This window comes from Furipterus horrens, unplaced genomic scaffold (assembly GCF_987537825.1).
Source record: "Furipterus horrens unplaced genomic scaffold, mFurHor1.1.pri manual_scaffold_6, whole genome shotgun sequence".
Classification (NCBI taxonomy): Eukaryota; Metazoa; Chordata; class Mammalia; order Chiroptera; family Furipteridae; genus Furipterus; species Furipterus horrens.
Genome location: NW_028327176.1, coordinates 181834102 through 181857623, shown reverse-complemented (window position 1 = coordinate 181857623; position 23522 = coordinate 181834102). Strand labels below are relative to the sequence as shown.

Here is a 23522-nt window from a genome sequence, read left to right as displayed (position 1 = left end):
CTTGTGGTTTCAGGACTAAACTTGCTGGTTGCCAGCCAGGGGCTCCCCTTAACTCCCAGGGGCCCCTCTCCTGCCTTTGCATATGAACTCGGGCATCTCAGAGCCAGCAACAGTGCCTGACCTCTCTCTGACTGTTTTGCAGCATCTTTCTTGCCTCTGGTCTGGTAAAGTGCTTTTCCTTTAAGGGTTTGTGTGATTACCTTGGGCCCACTCAGATAACTGAGGATAATCTCTTTGTTTTGAGGACAATTAGTAACCTCAATTATCAATATACCTACCAAGTCCCTTCCCAGCAGTACCTAAATTAGTGTTTGCTTGTGTAATCAAAGGACAGTAAACTTGAGGGAAAATCTTTAAAATTCTGAATACCATAGTATATTAATAATATTTTTAAACAAAACCCATTAATTTAAAGAGCTATGTGCATCCCTATGTTCACTGCTGCATTATTTATAATAGCCTAGATATGGAAGCAATCTAGGTGCCGTTGATAAGACGATTGGATAATTTACTCAGCAATAAAAAAGAATGAAGAATGAAATCTTACCATTTATGACAACATGAATGGACCTAGACTGTATTATGCTGAATGAAATAAGTCAGATAGAGAAAAATGATTTCATTTACATGTGGAATTTTAAAAACAAGCAAAATAGAAATAGAGCCACAAATACAGAGAACAAGCTGATGATGTTGCCAAAGAGGAAGAGGTGAACCTATAAAACCTAAAGAGTATTTGTCCTATAGACATCAAAGTTGAAAATACATTTTGGAGGAGGTACTCCAACAGTAAGAGAAACACATCCAAAAGTTATTACAAGAGTAATAAGAAAGGTGAGAAACCAAATAATTTGTAAAGTTTATTGTCTGAAAAAGGGGGAGGGGAGTTAAGCTCACAGAAAAGAAAATGTACAGCTATAAATAATACAGAAATAAAATTCTGGACAATATCAGGATAATTGGTGGGAGGTGGCACACACAGGGAATACAAAAACATACTAAGTATATTTTATTAAGGATAAACAATAATAATAAATAAATATAAATGAACATTGGTTCACAGTAACCATTAATGAGACAAAAAATAGACTGTATAATATTTAAATTGGTAGAATAAAACTCACCACAATAAATGGAGTGTGGGCATGAAAAGGGAAATTTTTCAGAGTGTAATAAATGAATATACGATGGGAGAGATAAGTCCCAATATAGTAGTAATACAATAAATATAAATTAATAAGCTCACCAATTAAATAACTGAAATTCTCAGGTTGGATTAAAAAAATAATTCAATGACATACTTTATTTTCAAAAGACATACTTGAAATGATAAGCACAGAAAGATTAAAAATAAAAGGCCCACCTCAATCAAACTAGGCTAGGTTTACTGCTGAGCAGAAAACATCAATATCTCAGAGGCTTAACATGATTATACACTGAAAAATGGTTAAGAAGATAAATTTTATGTGTTTGAAATACAATTTAATTTTTTTACATTATTTTTAAGTAGTCATTAATTGCTCATGGTGCCACTTCGGCCCTAGGATGAGTAAGATGCATGAGGAAAGCCCTCCAGGAGCAGCTGTGGATGGGGGCTGAGTACACCCGGTTCTGCAGGACTCAGGGACTCTCCAGGAGGCAGCGACCACCTGCTGTCATTGAGCCCAAGTCACCTGGAGCCCAGGGACACACACTCCATCACCTCTCCAAATTGTGCCGCCGAGGAGGTCAAGGTAAATGGTCAGGGGGGCACAAAGAGGAAGAGTGGAGCTGGAGACTTGATGTGGGCTAATATTATCCATTGTGCCAACACTTCATGAGTCTTTTAATCTGAAAACTTATGTCATTCAGGCCTAGGGACTTTCTTGAATTACATCATCAAAGATGTCTTCTCTGTTTCATCTGCTCTGCCTTTCTGGGAAATTCATTATTCAGAGGTCAGATCTCCTGAACGGAACCTCCAATTCTCTTAACTCTTTTCTCTCTCTCTTTTTTTACCTCCTTGTCTTTTTGCTTTATTACCTGGGAGATATTCCAATCTTTCTTTTTCTTTTAATGTCTACTACCATCTAAAAAAATTTTCAAGAACTCTTTTGTGGTTCCTTGAATATGCATTTTTTATAACATCCTTTTCCTGCTTCATCAATGCAAAATATTGTCTGCTGTCTAAGAAAGTTAGTAATTGTTTTTGTTTAATTTCATTTTGGGTTCTTTCCCTTATATATTCTCTTTCCTCCAGATTGCATTTTTCTGTTTAGTGAAGACTCACTTTATAAATTACATTATAATTACTCTATAAAGTTCCCCTGGCTGGTTTGGCTCAGTGGATTGAGCGTCGGCCTGCGAGCTAAGTGTCGCTGGTTCGATCTTCCAGTCAGGGCACATCAGAGAAGGAAAACTCTGACTCCAAAAAACCTCCGCTGCCTTGCGGCATACCTCTTCAGGGGAAAGGCTAAGGGAGTAAACCCCGACAGAAAATCCGGAGCCGGAGTCCCTAAGGCGGTTTGACGTTGTAGTCAACACCGGCAACTCCTGCGGCGCACCTGAAGCCAAGCTGTATTGACTCCGTCTTTCCCTTGGACCCTTCAGCTGCGAAGAGAGGGGGGGTCTGCTGCATGGGCAACAGCAGACCCTCCATATCACCCTGCCCAGGCTCTGTAGCTTCAGCTTCACTGGAGAGGACACTCCAGCGTCATCGCAAGATGTCGATTCAACACGGGAGGAGACAGATACCGTGTCACTCCCGAGTCGGACTGCACAGCCATTCTCGGCGGAGCAGATAGACTCTTAAGAAGCTACACCATCGTCTCTCGAGACGGACGGCTGCCGACGACGAATTGCTCATGACATATGTACAACATGTGTCAGCAAGAATTCTGCTCATTAAAATCAAGGACAGGCCCTGGAGGGTGTGGCTCAGTGGATAGAATGCCAGCCTGCGAACCAAAGGGTTGCGAGTTCGATTCCCAGTCAGGGCACATGCCTGGGTTGTGGAGCAGGTCCCCAGTTAGGGGCATGTGAGAGGCAACCACACATTTATGTTTCTCTCCCTCTCCTTCTCTCTCCCTTCCCCTCTCTCTATAAATAAATAAAATCTTTTAAAAATTATCAAGGACAGCATTGAGAGCCCTATTCCCAGAAATCTATAGAAACCTATTGAGTGAGATTGGCACATCCTATTGGCACATCCTACTGCCACTAACCCAACCATCCTCCCCCCCCCCCCGTCCACATCTCTTGATGTACAGAGGCTCAGCAAATTATGTTTGATTAAGACAGGAATGTATTTGGGGATAAAAATGCTGAGTCATTTACAGAGAGTGATGTCATAGTGGTACAAGACGCTCTTCCTTTTTATCTATCTTTGTTGACAATAAGTTAAATATCCGTGATCAAAAGCGTGTTTGTGGGTATTGTGGGAACTAGCCCCATAGCTAAGAAACCTGGAAGACGTTTCTCCCACCTGTACGTCTGGTAATAGGGAGACAGACCCCTGCTCAGACTGAGGAACCTGCTGAGACACTTGTCTCTCCCGTCAGGGAAAAATAACCTAGAAGTGCTGACTTGTGCAGATACCCAGAGAAGAGAGAATTTATATAAGTCCAGCCTTCTCTAGGGCACATTCCAGCACGCCTTTGGAGGAAAAAAAAAAGAAGACTTGGGTCACAAAGCCGCAGTAAGAGAAACTTTCCATCCGCAACTCCCTCCCCCAAAGGAAACACTGCTCTAGGCTGATGTAACTGGGGGTGGGGACCTCTGGGGAATAGGAGGGAAAAAAAGTATAATGGTGAAAGTTAGCACCCTGTATACCTCAGTGGTGACGGGTGTGGCCAGAGAAAACCCTTTCTCCCCAGCAACACCCAGAGTTGTGAAAGAGGCCGATAAAGAACAGAGTTGCTGGTGACCTCCCTTCACCAGGAGCAGGGCGTTCACACCTGATGATCACCCTACCAGGCTGTGAGCACCCCCAACATGCAGGTGCTAAAGCCACACACACACACACTGCAGCTGGCTCTTCGTGTGAGTTTCTGCGTCTGATGTGAGAGAGCCCAAGCAGACAGGGAGTGCTCTCCGAAAAGAGATCCTGATCCACGAACAAAGGAGAAACCACAAATTTGAGCTACAGCACCACCTTTAGGAAAACAAGAGACATTCCCACTAGCCAGCCTGGTGGGATGTAAAAAAGCAGAATACGTAAAATCTTAAGAATTCTGCCATAAAAAGAGCAAGAAGAGTGAAGTAGCTGTACCCATACAGAAACAGAAAACCTCACATCATAACACCGCCATCTAACAGAATACCCCGTTGGAAGGTAACTAGCAAAGATTTCAGGAGGTGTCTAATACTTCCTATGCAAACGCAGCAATTCCAAACTACAATTCGGCATAATCTTGAAAAGAATATCTGATCAAAATGAGGTCTTTATCAGAGAGAAATTATTTTTTAAAAGAACCAAACAGAGATTCTGGAACTGAAGGACTCGATGGACGGAATAAAAAACGCAGTAGAGACACCTGCAGTTGAGTTAAAGGGCAAGACATTTGAAATAACCCAGTTAGAGGAGAACAAAGAAACAAAAGTGAAGAAAGCTCATTTATATCTGTGGGATTTCATCAAAAGGAGAAATATTAAAATAATCAGGATCCCAGAGGAAGAGAAAAAGGAACAGAAAACTTATTTACAGAAATAATAGCTCAGAACTAACCCAAACCTGAGGTGAGAACTGAACATTAAAATACATGAAGCTAATAGATAATCCTGTTATCTCAGTACAAAAAGACCTTCTCCAAAACACATTAAAATAAAACTCAAAATTCAAGAATAAAGAAAGAATTCTAAAAGCACCTACATAAAATAAAAAGACTGTTACCTACAAAGGAACCCCTACTAGGCTATCAGCGGTTTCCTCAGCAGAAACCTTGAAGGCCAGGATAGAGTGAAATGACTCATGCAAAGTGTTGGAAGAAAAAAGTTGTCAGACAGGAATGCTAAGTCTGACAAAGTTATCCTTCAGCTACAAAGGAGAAATAAAGACTTCCCAAGACAAGCAAGAGCTGAGGGAGTTCATCACTAGACCTGCCTTGTCAGAAATGCTGAAAAATGTTTTTCAAGCTGAAATAAAAAGATACTGAAGACCAACACAAAAACATATAAAAGTGTGGGGTGGCCTTCTGTGGCAGGAGACCTGTGGGACTCAGGGGTGCAATCTCCTTGATCTCCTGAGCCAGATGCTCTAGGGATGCCCTTTAGGCAGTTTATGTGGACTCTGTTGTAACTGGGTTTGGTTGCCGTTGGCTCATCCATTGGTGAGTTCGTCCCTCTGGCTGGCTGACTGAGAGTCACAACCCCCACCCCATCTTGTACGCAAGACAAAACAACCTAGCAAGCAAAACCCACACCAGCAAAAATGCCCCCCAACCACCTCCATGATAACAACAAATGAGCTAAGATTAATAGAGGTGGAAAGAGAAGAAGAGTATTATATGAAAGGAAGAAGAATAGGTAGTGACTAATGGAAAGAAACATTATTTTGAGAGAGTAGAGGGAGGAGAAATAATAGGAGTAGGAAGTGGAAACAAGGTGAAGATTACAAGAAAGAGAAAAGGGAGAAAAGGGAGAAAAAAGAAAAAAGGATTCTGAGATGTCTAAAGGAAAGAAATGATTCTGAGAGGATAAAGGGAGGAAACATAATACACTACGCAAAAGGACTAGAAACCAGGCTGAGAAAGGAAGAAAATAAAATTTAAGTGAAAATACGACAGGGCAGGACGAAGACAAGGGAAGAGTAAAATGGGGGATCTAAATTTTAAAAACTAGTGAACAGAGGTTGGCGGTGTGGTGTGGTGCGGCATGGCGCTGACAATCCTCAAGCAGAGCGATCATGTCACACAAATTATTCAGACAAATACGACGACAAGGAGTTCAAGTACCAGCATGTCATGCTGCCCAAGGACATAGCCAAGCTGGTCCCTAAAACCCATTGATGTCTGAATCTGAATGGAGGAATCTTGGTGTTCGCAGAGTCAGGGATGGGTCCGTTATACGATCCATGAACCAGAGCCTCACGTCTTGCTGTTCCGGCGGTCACTGCCCAAGATGCCAAAGGAAGGAAGCTGAGGAACCACCTTTCAGCCTCAAGCTTTACACAGCTGTCCTCACTTGCTAACATCTTTCTGATAACATTATTGTGTTGCCTTCTTGTTTCTCACTTTGATATTTAAAGGATGTTTAAAGTACACTGGTTGATGTGCTGGTGACTGCTTTGCTTCTTGAGCAGAGCCAATAGCACCATGACCCAGCCAGAGGAGGGCTCTTTGGGCTGCCGTCTCTGCTGAGTGTGACCCCAGAAACCATGGTGAGCTCTGTACCCAGCAGAACACAATTAGCAGATGGAGGAAGCATCTGAGAATAAGACCATGGCTGTTACAGGGATTGTGTGAACTTGCTGTTTTGTTTCGTTTTGTTTTCCTGCCAGGTGTTGTATGTATGGTGATTTATGTTTCAATGTATTGGATATGTTCCGTTTTATTCAAGAACTCTGTTTCATGTTTAAAGCCTTGATTAAAGAGGAAAATTTTTATTTAAAAAATATAAAATAAAAATAAAAAATAAATAACAATAAAAAAGTAGTGAACAATGAGGAATAAAACTGAAGAAATGCAAGAACAACCCCCAAATCATTGACCACCAAGCAAATATTAATGAAGGTAGAATACGAATAAGGACATTATAAGAAATGGAAGAAGGATGTGAGAAGACTGATGGAAAGAGAGGTGGCTTTGAGGAGAGGGAGGGAAGAGAAATAGTAACAGTGAGGAATAGAAACAAGGCATAGAAAGGGAAAAAATAAAGTTTAAAACAAAAATAAGAAAGAGAAGGATGAAGGCAAAATGGAGTAAGAGAGGGGAAGAGTAAAAATATAAGATTTGAAATGAAACTAAAATAAAAATAATAAAAATTAAAAGGAGGCCAATCTAATATGCAGAAACAAACAAAAAGTCATCTAAAATGGAGGAACAAAGAAACAACCCCCAATCAGAAGGAAAGGAGGAATCCTCAGAAACAGCGCTAAATGAAATGGAGGCAAGCAATTTATCAGGCATAGAGGTAAAAGTAATGATTATAAGGATGCTAAGGGAACTCAGTGAGAATAACAAGGAACTTATTGGGAACTACTTGGATCTATGAATAAGATCCAGGAGGAAATGAAGAGTACAATACAGGAAATGGAAAATACACTAAAAGGCTAGATGAAGCAGGGGTTGAATCAGAATTGGAGACCAAGTAGGAAAAAACACCCAGTCAGAACAAGAAAATGAGAAAATATTCAGAAAGAACAAATACAGTTTAAGAGAGCTGCAGAACAACATGAAACATAATATTCGCATCATAGAGATACCAGAAGGAGAAGAAAAGGAGCAAGGGATAGAGAACCTGTTTGAAAAAATAATGACAGAAAACGTCCCTAACTTGGTTGAGGGGGAAAAGTTATGCAAGTTCAGGAAGCACAGAGAGCCCCAATCAAGATTAACTCAAAGAGGCCCACTCCAACACACATCATCATTCAAATGGAAAAATATAAAGACAAAGAGAGAATCTTAAAGGCAGCAAGGGAGAAAGAGCTAGTAAGATACAAGGGAGCTCCAATAAGGCTATCAGCTGATTTGTCCAACAAAGATATAAAGAAGCAATACTCATCCAGACAGGAGGGGTGGAGAGAATGCTGTGTGACTGTGGCATCGGTGGCAGCAGCAAGACAGCGGCTGTGGCCAGCCAGTGGAAAGAACAGCCACACATTGTAAAACTCAGGAGGGGCACCTAGGGAGCAATCCCAGCGCCAGACCAGACCACACAGCTCATAGTTCTAGCACCGGGGAAAATAAAGCCTCATTGCATCTGACTGTGAAAACCAATGGGGGTTGGGATGGAAGAAGAAACTGCTGGTCTCTCAGCAGAGTCTGCTTGTTCAGAGGCCCCCTATGGTCCCAGAATGTCTGCAAACCCACCCACACTGGGAACCACAACAAGGGCAACAGTTAGTGGGGTGCCAGTCCCATATGAGAAGTGGGAGAAGTGCCTGGAAAAGGGGTATGAGCTCAGCAAGTGGCATTGTTCCTTCTCAGACCCCTTCCCCACACACAGCACTACCACATAGTGAAACGAGTTGCCCCATACTGACCAATACCTAAGGCTCTGCACCTTACAACAATACAGGAGTAACAGCTCTACTTAAGACACAGAGGCAAGCACAGGAGCCTGTCAAGTTGAGGAGACAGAGAAGTATGGCCCAAAAGAGAGAGCAGATCAAGATTCCTGTGGGAGAACTAAGCAACAAGGAGATAGCCAACCTATCAGATGTACAGTTCAAAACACTAGTGATAAAGATGCACACAGACTTGACAGATATGCTTGAGTATGGCAAATGTGTAAGGGAAGAAGTGAAGTTGCTAAGCTAAGTGAAATGAAGGAAAATCCACATGAAACCAATGGTGAAGGGAAAGAAGCCAGGGTGAAAACCAATGACTTGGAACATAGGAAGAAATAAACAGTCAACCAGTACAGAATGAAGAAACAAGAACTGAAAAAAAAAAAACAAGGAGAGGCTTAGGAACCTCTGGGACAACTTTAAACATGCCAACATCCAAATCATAAGAGTGCCAGAAGGAGAAGAGGAACAGCAAGAAAATGAAAACTTATGTGAAAAAATAATGAAGGAAAACTTCCCTAATCTGGCTAAGGAAATAGACATACAAGTTCAGGAAACACAGAGTCCAAAACAAGCTAGACCCAGGAGGACCACACCAAGACACATCATTAAAATGCCAAAGGTGAAAGATAATGAGAGAATCTTAAAAGCAGCAAGAGAAAAGCAGAGAGTTACCTACAAAGGGGTGCCTATAAGACTATCAGCTGATTTCTCAAAAGAAACTTTGCAGGCAAGAAGGGACTAGCAAGAAGTATTGAATGTGATGAAAAGCAAGGCCCTACAACCAAGATTACTCTATCCAGCAAAGCTATCATTTAGAATGGAAGGGCAGATAAAATGCTTCCCAGACAAGGTAAAGCTAAAGGAGTTCATCATCTCAAGCCATTATTATATGAAATGTTAAAGGGGCTTACTTAAGAAAAAGAATATCAAAACTATGAACATTAAAATGACAACAAACTCAGAACAATCAACAACACAATCTTAAAAATAAAAAAAACAAACTAAGCAAACAACAATAATAGAAACACAACTGTAGGTATGGGGATCATTAGGAGGGTTATCAGCTAGTAGGGGAAGGGTGAGAAATAGGGAAAGGGCGCAGGAATTAAGAAGCATAATTGGTAGGAACACAATAGACAGGGGGAATGTTAAGAATAGTATAGGAAAGGGAGAATCTAAAGAACATACAGGCATGACCCATGGACATGAACTAAGAGGGGTTGGACTGCTGGAGGGAAGGGGGGTACTGGGCAGAGGGGAGCAAAGGGGGGAAAACTGGGACTACTCTAACAACATAATAAAATATAATTAAAAAAAGAAAGAAATTGATGACATTTTTGTACACCAACAATGAATGATCAGAAAGAGAAACTAGGGGGAATAAACCTATTTACTATAGCAACAAGAAAAATAAAGTACCTAGGAATAAATTTTACCAAGGAGGTGAAAGATCTGTACTTGGAAAACTATAGAACACTGAAGAAAGAAATTGAGGAAGATACAAATAAATGGAAGTATATACGAAGTTCAAGGATTGGAAAAATTAACATCATTAAAATGTCCATACTACCCAAAGCAATCTATAATTTCTATTAAAATACCAATGGCATATTTCACTGATCTAGACCAAGTACTCCAAAAATTTATATGGAACCAAAAATAAAACCCCAAATAGCCTCAGCAATCTTGAGAAAGAAGAATAAAGTAAGAGGAATTACAATATCTGATATCAAACTATATTACAAGGCCACTGTAATCAAAACAGCCTGGTACTAGCATAAGAACAGACACATAGATCAATGGACAGAATAAAGAGTCCCAAAATAACCCTCTGTCTCTACAGTCAATATTTGATAAATGGGCACAAGCATACAATGGAGTAAAAATAGTCTCTCCAATAAATGGTGTTGGGAGAACTGGACTAGTATATGCAAAAAATAAAAATAAAAAGAAAATTAGACCACCAACTTACATCATACACCAGAATAAACTCAAGATGGAGAGAAGACCTAAATATAAGTTGTGACACCCTAAATGTCCTGGCAGGAAACATAGGCAGTAAAATTGCAGATATCCCATGTAGCAATATTTTTACCAATATATCTCCTAGGGCACAAGAAATAAAGAAAAAAAAATAAACTAATGGGACTACATCAAATTAAAAAGCTTCTGCATGGCTAAAGGAACCATCATCAGAATGAAAAGGGAACTGTATGGGAGAACATATTTGCCACATAGGAAGATAAACAATCCAATTAAAAAATCGACAAAGGATCTGAACAGATACTTCTCCAAGTAGGACACACAGAGGGCCCATAGACATGAAAAGATGCTCAACATCACTAGCCATCAGAGAGCTGCAAATTAAAAACAACAAAGGGAAAGCTGGAAAACCCTACAAGTGTGTGAAAATTAATCAACCAACTCTTGATCAACCAAAGGGTCAAAGAAGAATTCAAAGAGAATTCAAAAAAATATCTAAGAAAAAAAGGAAAAAGAAACACAACCTACCAACATGAACATCTGAGTAGTATCTGCTTTCTGTGCACTTACCCAAGTCAGTGGCCATGAGGCTCCTTGGGAAAAGCCAGAAGGAAACTTTGCAGTTGTGGATGTGAAGGTCCCTCCTCATTGGACCTGGGCCTCTCTTTCTAGCAGATTTGAGAGTGACTCAAGTCTGGACAAGGGCACAGGATCCATGCATTTTAAATGTGAGGAGTAGGAGGTCTCTGTGTATTCTCTCATTTAAGTGAGGAAAGGGCTCAGTGGATGAGAATGGAGTGGGGTTCATGAACTCTCCCTGTTTTCATATGAGGCTAAAATCTCCCCTGCAGTCACAACCCACTGGGCTCCCACATCCCCCTTGGAACTAAAAACGTATCGTTGGGGTTTCACCATAGGTAATTCCTCACTAATCAGAGCAATGAAGTGTTGGGAGTGGCCCCCACTGAGTCAGGGATGATTTAGCCACACCTATGAGGCCAGGAAAGTGAGCCACAAACATTAGAAGAACCCTCCCGAACCTGCAGCTCCCCAGGGTAATTCAATTGACCACAGATAACTGAGCAACAGAAAGTATTACACCCTGTAGTACGAAAGTGATAAAGGGACACATTGTACCTCAATGACCACATGAAGAGTGAAGCACACAACAGACAAACACCCCTCACCAGGTGCGTCTTACTGTGGGCTCGGGTGTTAGAACACACAGATCAATTAGCCTGAGGAGGGTCGGGAAGACTTCACGGGGGATGATGTCTGTGTTCAGCTTTAAAGCAGAACCAGCTCTTGCTGATGGGACAGGGACTACTTCTGCCAGCCAGGGGAAGGAGACTGAACCGAAGCGTGGAGGCAGGACTGTGAGGACTAGCGGGCAGACCGAGGTGGCTACACCACAGGGGAGTGGAGAACAGAAGATGACAAGATGGGAGATCGGACAGGGTAGATCTGTGGGCAATCCCAACGGCAATCATGAGTTTCAAAAACAAAATGCATCGGGAAACACTCTCTCTCTCTCTCTCTCTCTCTCTCTCTCTCTCTCTCTCTCTCTCTCTCTCTCTCGATCTAAGAAGAGCTGCAAAGCCGTCTTCCGTCTTCTCTGACTAGGTTACCTGGCAGCTCCTGCCTCACAGAGTGTCAGGATTTATACCAGTGAATCTGCACAGCTCCCATCCCAGGCCTGGGCTGTGTGTCTAAAAGGCCTGGGCTGACCATGCTGATGGGGTGCAGGAGGGAGAAGCTGGCCTGGCTGGAGCACAGAAGGGTCAGTAGGAAACAAAGGGGAAGGACCTGCATTGACACAAAGAGGAGCATCTGAGGCAGAGACAGGGAAGACACAACTTGTTTCACATTTTATTGTATTTATCGAGGCATTTCCCTTCTTAAGTCAAATTCTGAAAATTAAGTTTTTCTTAAATTCACATTTTTTAAAGCTTTTCCAAATTTCTGAAATAAGCAAAGAGGTACAAAAACATTGCAGGTACAGTAAGAAAACGCTTCCTGAGTCATTGGGGAGTGAGCTGCAAATATCCCATCATTGTGCTCCATTCTCTAAAGTTTATTTCCTAAAAACCAGGGACACTATCTTGTATCACACCAACACAAAAATCAAAATAGATTTCACATCAACACGTTAGTGACATTGCATCCTTGGTCCCCATCAAGTGTCCCCAAGAATGTCCCTTATTCACCAGTAGCCCCCTCCTCTTAGCCCCTGGATATTCTCCTTCCCCCGGACACATCACATGCAGCCCCCATGCTGCCGTCACCTGATGTGAGGACCACCCATGCCCTGGGGGCCTGCTGTCCCCACACCACCCACACTGGGCCCAAACACACTCTCCCAAACGGAGGCTCTGAGTCAGGACTGAAGTCACTAAGGCCCTCCAGCCTTAAGGCCTGGTTGGGCCCCTGCCTTTCCCATGGGCACCAACAGTGAGGAGACAGCAGCTCTCAGGGCTGGGCTACCAAGTGGTACTACGTCTCATTCTCCTGGTCTCATTTCCAGGACGGGAAGGTTCTGTGAGGGGTCAGGGATCAGGCTGGAAATCACCTTCCCTGTCCTCACCCCAGGCCTTCTGCACCTCACTCCCCACTCCTACTGCCCTCCGTACCCGTTACTGTAAAGGACCTAGCCTAGGATGCCAAGTAGGATTAAGATAAAAATCAGAGTGAGGATCCAGGCGGCGTTGTTGTGCGTGATGGTCATGGCCTTGGATGGGGCTGGAGCTGGGGCTGTGACCATGCTTGGGGCCGCAGTTGGGGCCATGGTTGGTGCAGCTGCAATGAAAACACAAGAGTGTCAGCCTTGTCCGGACCCGAATTCTGAGAACCCTCCTCCTCAGCCCCTGCTGCCCCAGGACACCCTACAACACAGACAGGTTCTACCCAAGGCCCTCATGTTTGGGGTCAGCAAGAAATTCTCAGTGAGTGGTTCAAGGTTCTGTGCAGTGAGAAAGGGATGTGAGGAGGTGAGAAATGGAAGGAGGCAGAGAGACTTCTGGTCACGATGGTGTCATAGGTTTACACAGCTCATCCCCTCACACAAATACAACAAAATTACAACTAAACTATAGAACAACCATCATTCAGAACCGCTGAGAAAATGAGCTGAATAGAAGACCTACGACTATGCAATTAAAGAAAAAAACACATCTAGATTGGTAGGGGGGGCAGGCAGAGATGTGAGGAGGCGAGAAAGAGACAGAGGGGTGGTAGGGTGTAGCTGTGACCATTATTTTAAAAAAACACTGTGGTCGGATCACTTTCTCAAACCACACACTACACAGACACGGTGTCAATGTCATTTCAAGAGACCTACAACTTTATCCCCTCTGCAGTTACCTTTTGTGTCCAGAACTCTACTCTGATTAAGCAGCTTCTTACAATTTCCAGCTGCGTCCCAAGTAAGGAGTCTGGTCATATCTCCGTCATTGGCCAATGTCTCCTTTAACAGGCTATATTCAGGTCGCAACACTGTCCAGTTTCTGTTCTTCGAGTCAAAGCGGAGACACATCTCTCCATCAAAGCCAAACTTCCCGACGAGCCTGATACTTCCACTGAGTTCCTGCTGACACACAATGCTGCCCTGCAGGGAGAGAGATCCTGTCCCCACCCCCCATCGGAGAGATCTCAGCCTCGGGTCGTGACAGACCCTTTGCTACCACCTGATACCCAGCCCTCTGCTCCCCTCCTATCTCCTGGTCCTGCTCTGTCTTCTGCGTCCAGCCCTGGCTGCTCAGCCTCTTCAGTAGCATGGCCTTCCAATGTTTACATTAACACAATTGTCCCCTAACCCTACAGCACTGTTCTACTTCCACCCTGGGTCTTGCAAACTTACCAAAGGCTTTGGAAATCTCTTGTTTCTTGACCAGCAGATTCTCTTTGAAGTCTTCCAACAGGTCCTTCAAATGCAGAGCCACTGACTTCCAGAGCTCTGTGCCATACAACTTGTTCCCCAGAGGACTGACAGGTTTCGCCTCCAGACTACTACAGTTAAAAGATACAAATGGTTCCCCATTGATCTTGCCTAGAACTTCACACCACGACTTTCCATTAGGAGAGACGATGAATGTGTAGCAAAGGGAGGCCACATCTGTGAAGGAAACAAATGCAGGTGAAAAGTTGGAGCTGAAAGAAAAGTGTCCATAAATATCTCTCCCCCATCTCTGTAACAAGTGACTCCCCGTGACGCCCAGGCTGGCAGAGCAAGGACTGACCCTAGTGCCTCTCTTCACAAAGTCAAGGCTGGTTCCCCTCCCTTGCCTGAGGAAAACCAGGGACCCTCTGCCTTGTAGAAGTCTCAGAAGAAACTGCACATCTCCAGATATGTCCCCTCTGCCCACCAGGCCAATACCCATCATCACTCAGCCCATAACCAACCCAGGAACATGCCAGGTGGCTGTGGAGGAAAAATCCAGACGCCAGAGCACTCTCAGGAAATAGCCCAGCACCTGCAGGGACAGGGAGAGCATGTAGGGGTCTGCCCCTGAGAAAGTTAAGTGACAGTGGGGTGGGGGATGTGGATTTCTCCTGTTGGAGAAGGGAGAGTTCACGATCGTGGGTGGTGATTTAGCACAGCCCCGGGAGAGGGTGCGAACCTGCTCCTGGGGTGGACCTTGCAAGCCTGGAGAAAGGTGTGGCCACTGTGCAGGACACAGGAAGCCAGGACCCCTGAGGTAGCCGGAGAGGAAGGGGTCAGAGGGCTCGGAGAAGCGAACATGCCGGGAGCGGCAATGCATGAAAAGGCAGAAAAGTGTCCAACCCACCTTGCTCCGTGGGAGAGACTAAAGCTGAAGTTACCAAGCCTGTGAGGAAAGCATGGGTGAGAGGAGCGCCAGACTTCTCCCAAAGCTCGATCATGGCTTTGCTGGAGGCCAGGAATGCCAGTAGGAATTGGTACCCCCCAAAATGGCTTCCCGTAGTAATGGGGATGGGAAATGCCGAGATTATAAATCACAGATACAGGTGCTCTCTGTCAGGAGCAAAGGAGGTAAGACGATCAAAATGATTAGGAAGGTTGGAAATCCAGATGGGACCTCAAGCACAGAGCAACTGCTACAGCTCATAGCACAAGGTGATCTTAAGGGGCAAAACAAATGGTCAGCCGGCCTGGATACTTACGGATGGATTTAAATAATGAAAACAAATGAAGACAAGACATAAGAATAGATGATAAGGAGGCTGAAATAGCCTTTCAACAAAATAATGAATCCTTTGCCCAGTTTCCAGAACTGAGTCACTTCTCAGAGCAGAACTCATTGCTAGAAGGAGAGGCCCGGCTACAGTGAGGGGGGAATCCTTCAACAGCGCAGCAAGTGCACAACTCCTTCAGGCCCTCCCCAAAGACCCACAGGACCACTGACTCAGGTAAGTGTACACTGGGAAGCAGAAACTACTCACACGTTATATTTGATCTTGTGTGTGAGTTGGCATTAATTTACAGGGATCTCAAGTGGTGCATGGGGGTCAGGTAATAAACAGACATCTGTCACAGGTCCTGCCCACAGGATGTAATTGGTCCATAGATCCACACAGTGGTCATTTCCCAGATTTGCAACAGGAATAGAAAATCTTTGTAGTTACTGAATTACTTGCGGACTGAAGGCTACCATGGTAGGGAAATTTAAGTACAATATTCTTAAAATGTCTTCCCCTTTCTCTAAATAGAATGTTGAAACAGTATTTTATCTTGGATAAAATGACAGAGATGAGTACCAACCTTAAACCCTAAAGGATGAAGGCGTATGACCCATATCCTAGAGCCATTTAATAACAGTGTGGCCTGGAAACTTCCTGGAAAGGGCTATCTACTAAATATTTTAGGCTGTGCAGACCACGGGCCCCTTTGCAACTGTTCAGCTCTGCTGTTGTAGCATCAAAGAAGCTGTGGACAATACATGAATGAACTAGTGTAGTTGGACCTGCCACTAGGGCCCTATGACCCACAGAATCTAGGACAAGTTGCGATGTGGACTTCAAGGCAACCTAACTGGAGAATCGTATCACAGACCCGTAGCATCAGAAGCAAGGCCATGCCACTGGCAGCAGGGAAATCCACACCATTTAAAGAGGGCCTGGTAGAGATGAGGCCTCTAGCTATGAAATATCAGACTTATGCATCATTAGCAGCATTAGCTAAGGCAGGCCAAGCACTCATAAAGTAGAAGTGGTTTTCCTGACATGGAAATGAGCAAGGTCACAGAAAACAAATGGGATGCAGAAGCAGGCGGCCTGGATCTTGACACCAGAAATGTACCAGCACCACCCTAAGCTCACACTTATGGCTTCATGTGGCGTCTCCCACGTCCCCTTCCATCTAGGAATCCAGTCTCCACAAAGGTAGGGAGCACTGGTCCCTACCTGAGGGGCCCACATACTCTCACATTCATTCCATCAGAAGCCACAGGCAGGGCAGGGCGGGTTCTGGCTCTTCGACAAACTACAGGCGCCCTGGGAGGTGATTCACTAGGGAAGTGGTCATCCATATACAGAATCCCCTATAGACCCTAAACCTGGGGTGCAAACTAGGAGAGTGGCCACATCTGGTCCCCTAATTGTTTGCTTGTTGTTCTGGTTGCTTCTGCACCACAAACATGGAGATGCCCAGTGCTTACAGAGACAGATACCAAGAGGGCTGTAAAGACAAAAAACAAAAAACAAAAAAAAACTGATTGTTTACCCTTTATGGAAAAGTTTGCGGACTCCTGCCCTAGCCTATGACTTCCATATGCTGCTGCCCCCTCAGTAGGTGGAAAATGTGGTTTGGGGACCAAAGGGTAGGGAGAGAAGGCCCTTTGTTACCAGCCTTCTGAGGACCATCCTTTGGAAATAGGTGCTTTCTGTCCCTCCTGCTCCAGGCTGTGGGCCACCTGCAGAAGCTTTTGCCGTGTGTGTCCTCAGGCAGGGGCAACAAGGCGCCCCTTGGTGGAGGAAGTGATTAGGGTCACCTCATAGATGAGAAGGTGTTGGAGGCACTGGTGCTCTTGAGACTCCAAAGGTCTGGGTAATAAAGCCAGGTGAGCCGGGGAGGGCCTAAGTGACTCCCGAGGGAACGTGGTGTCGAAAGAGCCTAGGCTGCTGGTAGGCGGGCTGGTCTCCCAGTTCGATGCTGGAGGGTGACTCATCAATGGGGCGAGGATGTTCAGTGAAGTGAGCCTGCCAGGGGCGGCGCAGTTTCCCGACCTGACCTGCCAGCAGAGTGAACTGGGAAGTTCAAGGGGGGGGGGGGGGGCGAAGAGCAGTGAGGGTGATAGAGGGTTTGCCTGAAAGTCGTGAGAGCACCATATTTCATTGTCTGCGGGTCGCGACCCTAAGGACACGCCAGAGTCAAGGGACAGAGGCCCCAGGTCCCCCAGAAGAACGACGGGAACCGGGGGCAAGAGCGCGGCCTGAGGATGTGTTTGCTTCAGCGAAGTTTCTTGCTGCGCCCTCTTGCCCGCCTCCCTTCTCCCCTGGAGAACGTGCCCCACTCACTGCTCCCTAGCCACCTCTTTCACGCCCCTCTTCTTGCCTGGAAGGCAACAACCTGCCCCCGGACGCCGAGACCAAAATAAGCCTGGGGAGGGGACAGAGGAAGGACCCAGAAGGCTCTGGAAACGCCCGGGACACTTCATTCTCCACGGGCTGCGTGCCCCCCACCGCACCCCCACTCTTCCCTCCTTTCCGCCCCGCCGCACCCTCAACAACCCCACTTAAGGTTACATGCCAAACTCACCGCCGTCAGCCCTGGTGCCACACTCACCGCCGTCAGCCCTGGTGCCACACTCACCGCCGTCAGCCCTGGTACAGCCTGCAGCCAGGACCAGGAGGACAAGCGCCAACTCGCGGTAGCGGGTGGGCTTCATGGCGCGCAGCAGTCCGACCAGGGCACTCCTTCGCCGAGAGGCGCGTCCGCGCAGAGTGCCTGAAAAAGGGGTCTGGGAGCGCGCCTCCCACCGCCTTTTTCCGGACTTGGTTGTCCTTTTCATGACAGAGAGGTGGGCAGAAGGCGACCAGGATGAAAAAGTACTGCTGCTAGAGTGGGCGTTCCTGGAACTCGCGCTCAGCGGACACGGAGCCCAGGCCTCTCCGCCCCAAACCCCGCCCACTCCGCTGGCACAGCTGGCAGCGCGGCTCGCAGAGACACCCCCCTTCCGGCTCTCCCAGGGAGACCCACACAGCACATCGCGCTCTAGGCCCCGGTCCCCAACACCAGCCACACACACACTGTCTGTCACACTGAGACAAACACACACACACACTTACAACCCACGTCCTCCCCTCAGCCACCCACACCAGCCCAGGAGAGAGGAAAGAGAGATGCCACTCGACCAGCCCTGTTGACACCCCACGGCACCAACCACTACCCCATACACTCCCAACACACCATCTCCCTCCCCAACACCCCCACCCCCGCCCACATTTGGTGAAGTACTATGGCCCTCCTGGCATCCGAGGTGTGGTCAAAACAGGAGGTGTTCCTGCAGGGTCTCCACCCGCAGGCACCAACAAAAAAACCACATGTCCCTGTGCTGCTGACAAGACTTGAAATAAAAGAGGAAAAGTGACAACTGACATCATAGAAATAGAAAGGATTATAAGACAATATTATGAACAACTATATGTCAACAAATTGGACGATCTGGAAGAAATGAATAAATTCCTAGAAACAGACAATCTCTCCAAACTGAATCAAGAAGAAACAGACCCTCCAGTCATCCTCAGGACCCTCCACCCTTGAACTTCCCAGGGCGCTCTGCTAGCAGGTTCCAGAACCTGCAGCCCCTCACCAGGTACTGCTCCTCACCCCAGCTTTTAAAAAGTACCCAGTTTTATCACACAATTCTTTGGGGTCCTGAGAATACCATGCCTCCAATACCTTCCCATCTATGAAGTGACCCTACCCCTTCCTCTTTCAAGTGGTACCTTATCCTCCACGTGAAGACATGCCCAGCAAAGCCTCTGCACCTGGCGGAGGAAACCTATGGTGGAAGGCACAGAAAGTATATTTTTCCAAAGTATGACTGGAGAAGGTTGGTAAGGAAGGGCACCCTCTCTCTCTACCCTGTGGTCCCAAATCCATATTTTCCACCTGCTGAGGAGGCAGCAACAAATAATGGTCATAGATTTAGGCAGGAGTCTGCAAACCGTTTCTATATAAAGGATAGATAGTAAACGTTATGATCATTGCAGGACACTTCGTGTCTGTCTCTGTATGGACCACACATCTCCACTTTATGGTGCAAGAGCAGCCAAAGACAACATGCAAATGAAGGGGGAACCAGATATGGCCCTTGTACTATCAATACTTTGCTGACCCAATATTTAGAGTATATAGGGTGCCACAGATATGGGTGACCCATCCAACCTGTCAACTGTGCTTTGAAGATTCAGAAGTGTTTTCTGTCCTGTGGCTTCTGGCTGGAATGAACGTGAGAGGATCTGAATCCTACAGCAACACGCCACTGCTCCACTGCATTCTACAGACTGAATTCCTTGCCCCAAGGGGCTCTTTGAGACACTGCAGGAAGTCACAGGTATAACCTGATGGGTAGCACTAGTGTAACATTTCTGGTGTCAAGATCAGGGACACCTCTGCATCTTATATGTTCCCTGATCATTTCGAAGCCCAAGAATCACGTCTATCTTATCACTAATGGGCCTATCTGACCTAATGACCCCAATGATGGACAACTCTGAGCCCACAGCTGAGGTCTCATCACTACCAGACCCCAGTTCTTTACCGGGAGCCTCTTCAATTGGTGTGAATTTTCCTGCTACAAGTGACATGGCCTTGCTTCAGACCACTAAGAGTCTGTTGTGGTTCTCTAGTATGAATGACACGAAGTCACCACAGCACTGTGTCCTACCACAGACACCTCTAATATCACTGGTCTGCTGGGTCTTATGGAACAAGAACAAGGCTCGGCTACATTCATCCATTTTATTACTGTCTGTCACTGCTTTCATGCTACAACAGCAGAGCTGAGGAGTTGCACCAGACTTCTGGTCTGAAAAGCCTGAAATATTTAATGGATACCCAACTATAGGAAGTTTTCACACTAGGCTGGCAATGAAATTGAGCTAGGAAAAGGATTACACCCTTGCAGCCTTAGAGGTTTTAAGACTGGTGCTCATCTCTGTTATGTATTGAGGGCAAGATACAGTTTTAACAATCTATTTGGAGGAAAGAGGAGAAAATGTAAGAAGGTAGAAATTGAATTTCCCTACTGTGTAACCCTCATGCCACAAGTAATTTGCTAACAAAAAGATTTTCTGTTCCTGTTACAAATCCAGGGAATGTGAAATGACCACTCTGTGGACTGCTGAACCAAATGACACCTCTGTGCAGAACTTGGGACAGTGTGGTCAACCACTCCTCGTGGTTTAAGGAACTGTAGCCCTGGCCTGAGCATGACGAGCCGCCAGCTTCCTGGCCGCGCTTGCCTCTAACTCTCAACATAAGGCTGTGTGCGGAACATGGCTGACAACCACTCAGAGGGTTGCCGTGGGAAATAGATTAAAGAGCGCTCATTATATTTTAGAACTTGCTCTGCTTTCTTTATCAGTATGTAACATAAACAATCTCTAGCAGGGAGTATATGAAACCTTGCACCTGGTCAAGATGTTTTATGGACCCTGACACAGACTGCTCACTGCGACCCCTATACTGGTATGTGTAATCTGTTACCATCAAACGCCTAATGACTATTGACGATTTACGAATTTTAGCCTTGTATCTCTCACATGTATCCTCCTCAATAAAAGGCATGAGGGATGAAGGTTTGGCAGCTGGTCACCACTAAAGAGGCAGTCACCTTCCTTCCCCCAGACATAATAAAGTGTCCTGGGTAAAAGTTTGTTCTGCCGTGGTCATGAAGCCTCTGCTGGACAGAGCAACTTCCAGCCGAGCCTATGATGTGTGTGGCACCTCCGCCATAGGACAGGTGTCTATTTATTGCCTAGGCCCCACCCCTACGTATCACTTTAATTAAAGGACCAATGATGATACTTTGCGAATGATGTCAACTCACACACTAGGTCCAATGTGAATGGGTATTTTCTGCTTCCCAGTGTACACTTACACAACTTAATGGCCATCTGCCACTTGCTGTCAACTTGAAGGGTCCTGCCTCATTGAAACCTGGCCTCTACTTCTAGTAATGGGATCTAGATCTCAGAAGTGGCTCAATTCTGGAAACTGGACAAAGGATCCAGGTTCTTTCTTGGGAGGCTACTTTTTGCCTCCTAAATATTTATCCTGTGTTTTGTCTTTGTTTTTATTATTTAAATCCAGCATTCCCTGGGGTGGTTGTCCACCCATTTTGCCTCTAGGATTACTGTGTTCTGTAATTCAAGCTATAGTTTTCTGTAGGCCAGGCCCTTGGTTAGCATTCCAACCTTTCTGATCATTTCAACAATGACACTCTACCTGCTTATGACAGTTGAGTGCCTATTCCTGGAATACCATCTTCACTTGACAAGCCCAGCCATCAGAGATGGCCATCACTGAACTTCAGAGCTTCTTCAAAATACTGGCGCCCTTCCCAGAACAAGACTTTTGGCTTGGAGTAGTAAATTGGCAACAAAGTAACAAGGTTTGCTTATACAGCCTTCATGGTTCTAAATTCCCTATGTCTGGTGCTAAGGATGTTTCTCTGCCTCCTGATATAGGGATTGTGTCCTATTTTTAAGAGGACAAACAAGATTCAGAGTGTCCTTCTTGCACCAGCTTTTCTTAAGTAAGAGCCATAGGCAGATATATAGATAGATAGATACAGAGATTTATTCTAAAGTATTGGCTCGTGCGATTATGGTAGCTGTCAAGCCCAGAGCTGTGACTGGGTTCCTCACAAAGACCCTTAATGGAGTCTATAATGACTGACTTGAGCAAGTATCCAGGCCCTGGAGAGAATGCTAGAGATAACTGGTATCTGAGAAGAGAGTTCTCTGGAAATGAGATTGACTACTCTACTGTGTGCATGACTCTCTTGTGAATGTGTGTATTGTGTGTGTGTGTGAAAGTGATCCATCCATTGTAAGTTCTTCTTGGGAGAATAGCAGCCATATGTATGTGCTACCAACCTTCCTCTCCCTTTTCACCTCCTGACATCACTTCCTCACTGCACATTTAGTTATCTACCTGTGTTCTCTTGCATTTTATTCAGTTTCTTTAAGATGATTGTTTTGAATTCTCTATGAAGCAAATCCTAGATAGCTATTTCATTGCATTGGTAACTAGAGCTTTATAAGTTTCCTTTGGTGGTGTCATATTTGCCTGGTTCTTTATGATCCGTGTAGCCTTTCATTTGTGTCTGTGCACTTGAAAGTGTCATTTTCCCTTCCAGTCTTTAGTGACTGGTTTCAGCAGGCAAAGACCTTCTCCTACTTGATTCCTGGGCTGGTCGGATTACCTCTGAAACTGCCGTTACTGTGTTGGTGCTGGTTATGAGGTTGTCTCTGGGTCTGCAGTGAGGTGCATGGTTGATGAGCTTATTACCAGGGGTGCAGGTGGACATAGGTTCTGTCCTGTCTCTAGGTGGATGGACTTAGCTCCGGTACTTGTTCAGTAAGGTGGCTGGGATGTGGGTCTAATTCAGGATCCACAGTTAGGTCCTCAGACAGCAAGCCCATTTCCAGGTGTAGAGGTGTGTGGTTCCTTCCAGGTCATTGGGACAACTGTAGCCTCATCACTCGATGGGTCCCTGTGTAAACCAAATTTGCCAAGGACTGTGGTTGACAGGGGCTGGAACTGAGCCCAAGGCTATTTGAGGTTCCACAGCCAAGACTGAAGTCCACAGACTTGGTTCCAGAGAGTGTGTCCCTTGCCATGTCCCTGAGTAACCTGGACAGAACCCTGATCATGGCTAGAGGATCTACTGAAGTGCACATATATGTGCCTCTCACTTCCAGACCATTCTATCAGAATCAGTAGTTGGCCTCCTTTTTTTTTTTTAACTTTCAGCATTCCGTCTGGTCTAAAAGGATTCTGCAGAGAAATCCACTGGAGCCTTATGAGGTTCCTTGTATGTGAGTCGTTTTCCTCTTACTGATTTTAAAATCCTCTGCTTGTCTCTAACTTTCAATATTTTGATTATCGTCGGCAGCCGTCCGTCTCGAGAGACGATGGTGTAGCTTCCTCAGAGTCTATCTGCACCGCCGAGAATGGCTGTGCAGTCCGACTCGGGAGTGACACGGTATCTGTCTCCTCCCGTGTTGAATCGACATCTTGCGATGACGCTGGAGTGTCCTCTCCAGTGGAGCTGAAGCTACAGAGCCTGGGCAGGGTGATATGGAGGGTCTGCTGTTGCCCATGCAGATTATAATCTACTCT

General features: G+C 45.4%; 1 protein-coding gene across 1 annotated transcript; it reads right to left on the bottom strand.

The window, feature by feature from the left end:
• Positions 1-12061: 12061 nt before the first annotated feature.
• On the bottom strand, positions 12062-18099 carry LOC150007949 (UL16-binding protein 1-like). Its single transcript, XM_090280692.1, has 4 exons — positions 17925-18099; positions 14049-14303; positions 13553-13813; positions 12062-12988 (listed from the first exon to the last, which is right to left on the bottom strand). Exons 1-4 carry the CDS (start codon positions 18052-18054, stop codon positions 12840-12842), a joined length of 795 nt encoding a protein of 264 aa, XP_090136818.1. The 5' UTR covers positions 18055-18099; the 3' UTR covers positions 12062-12839.
• Between the last annotated feature and the right edge of the window lie 5423 nt (positions 18100-23522).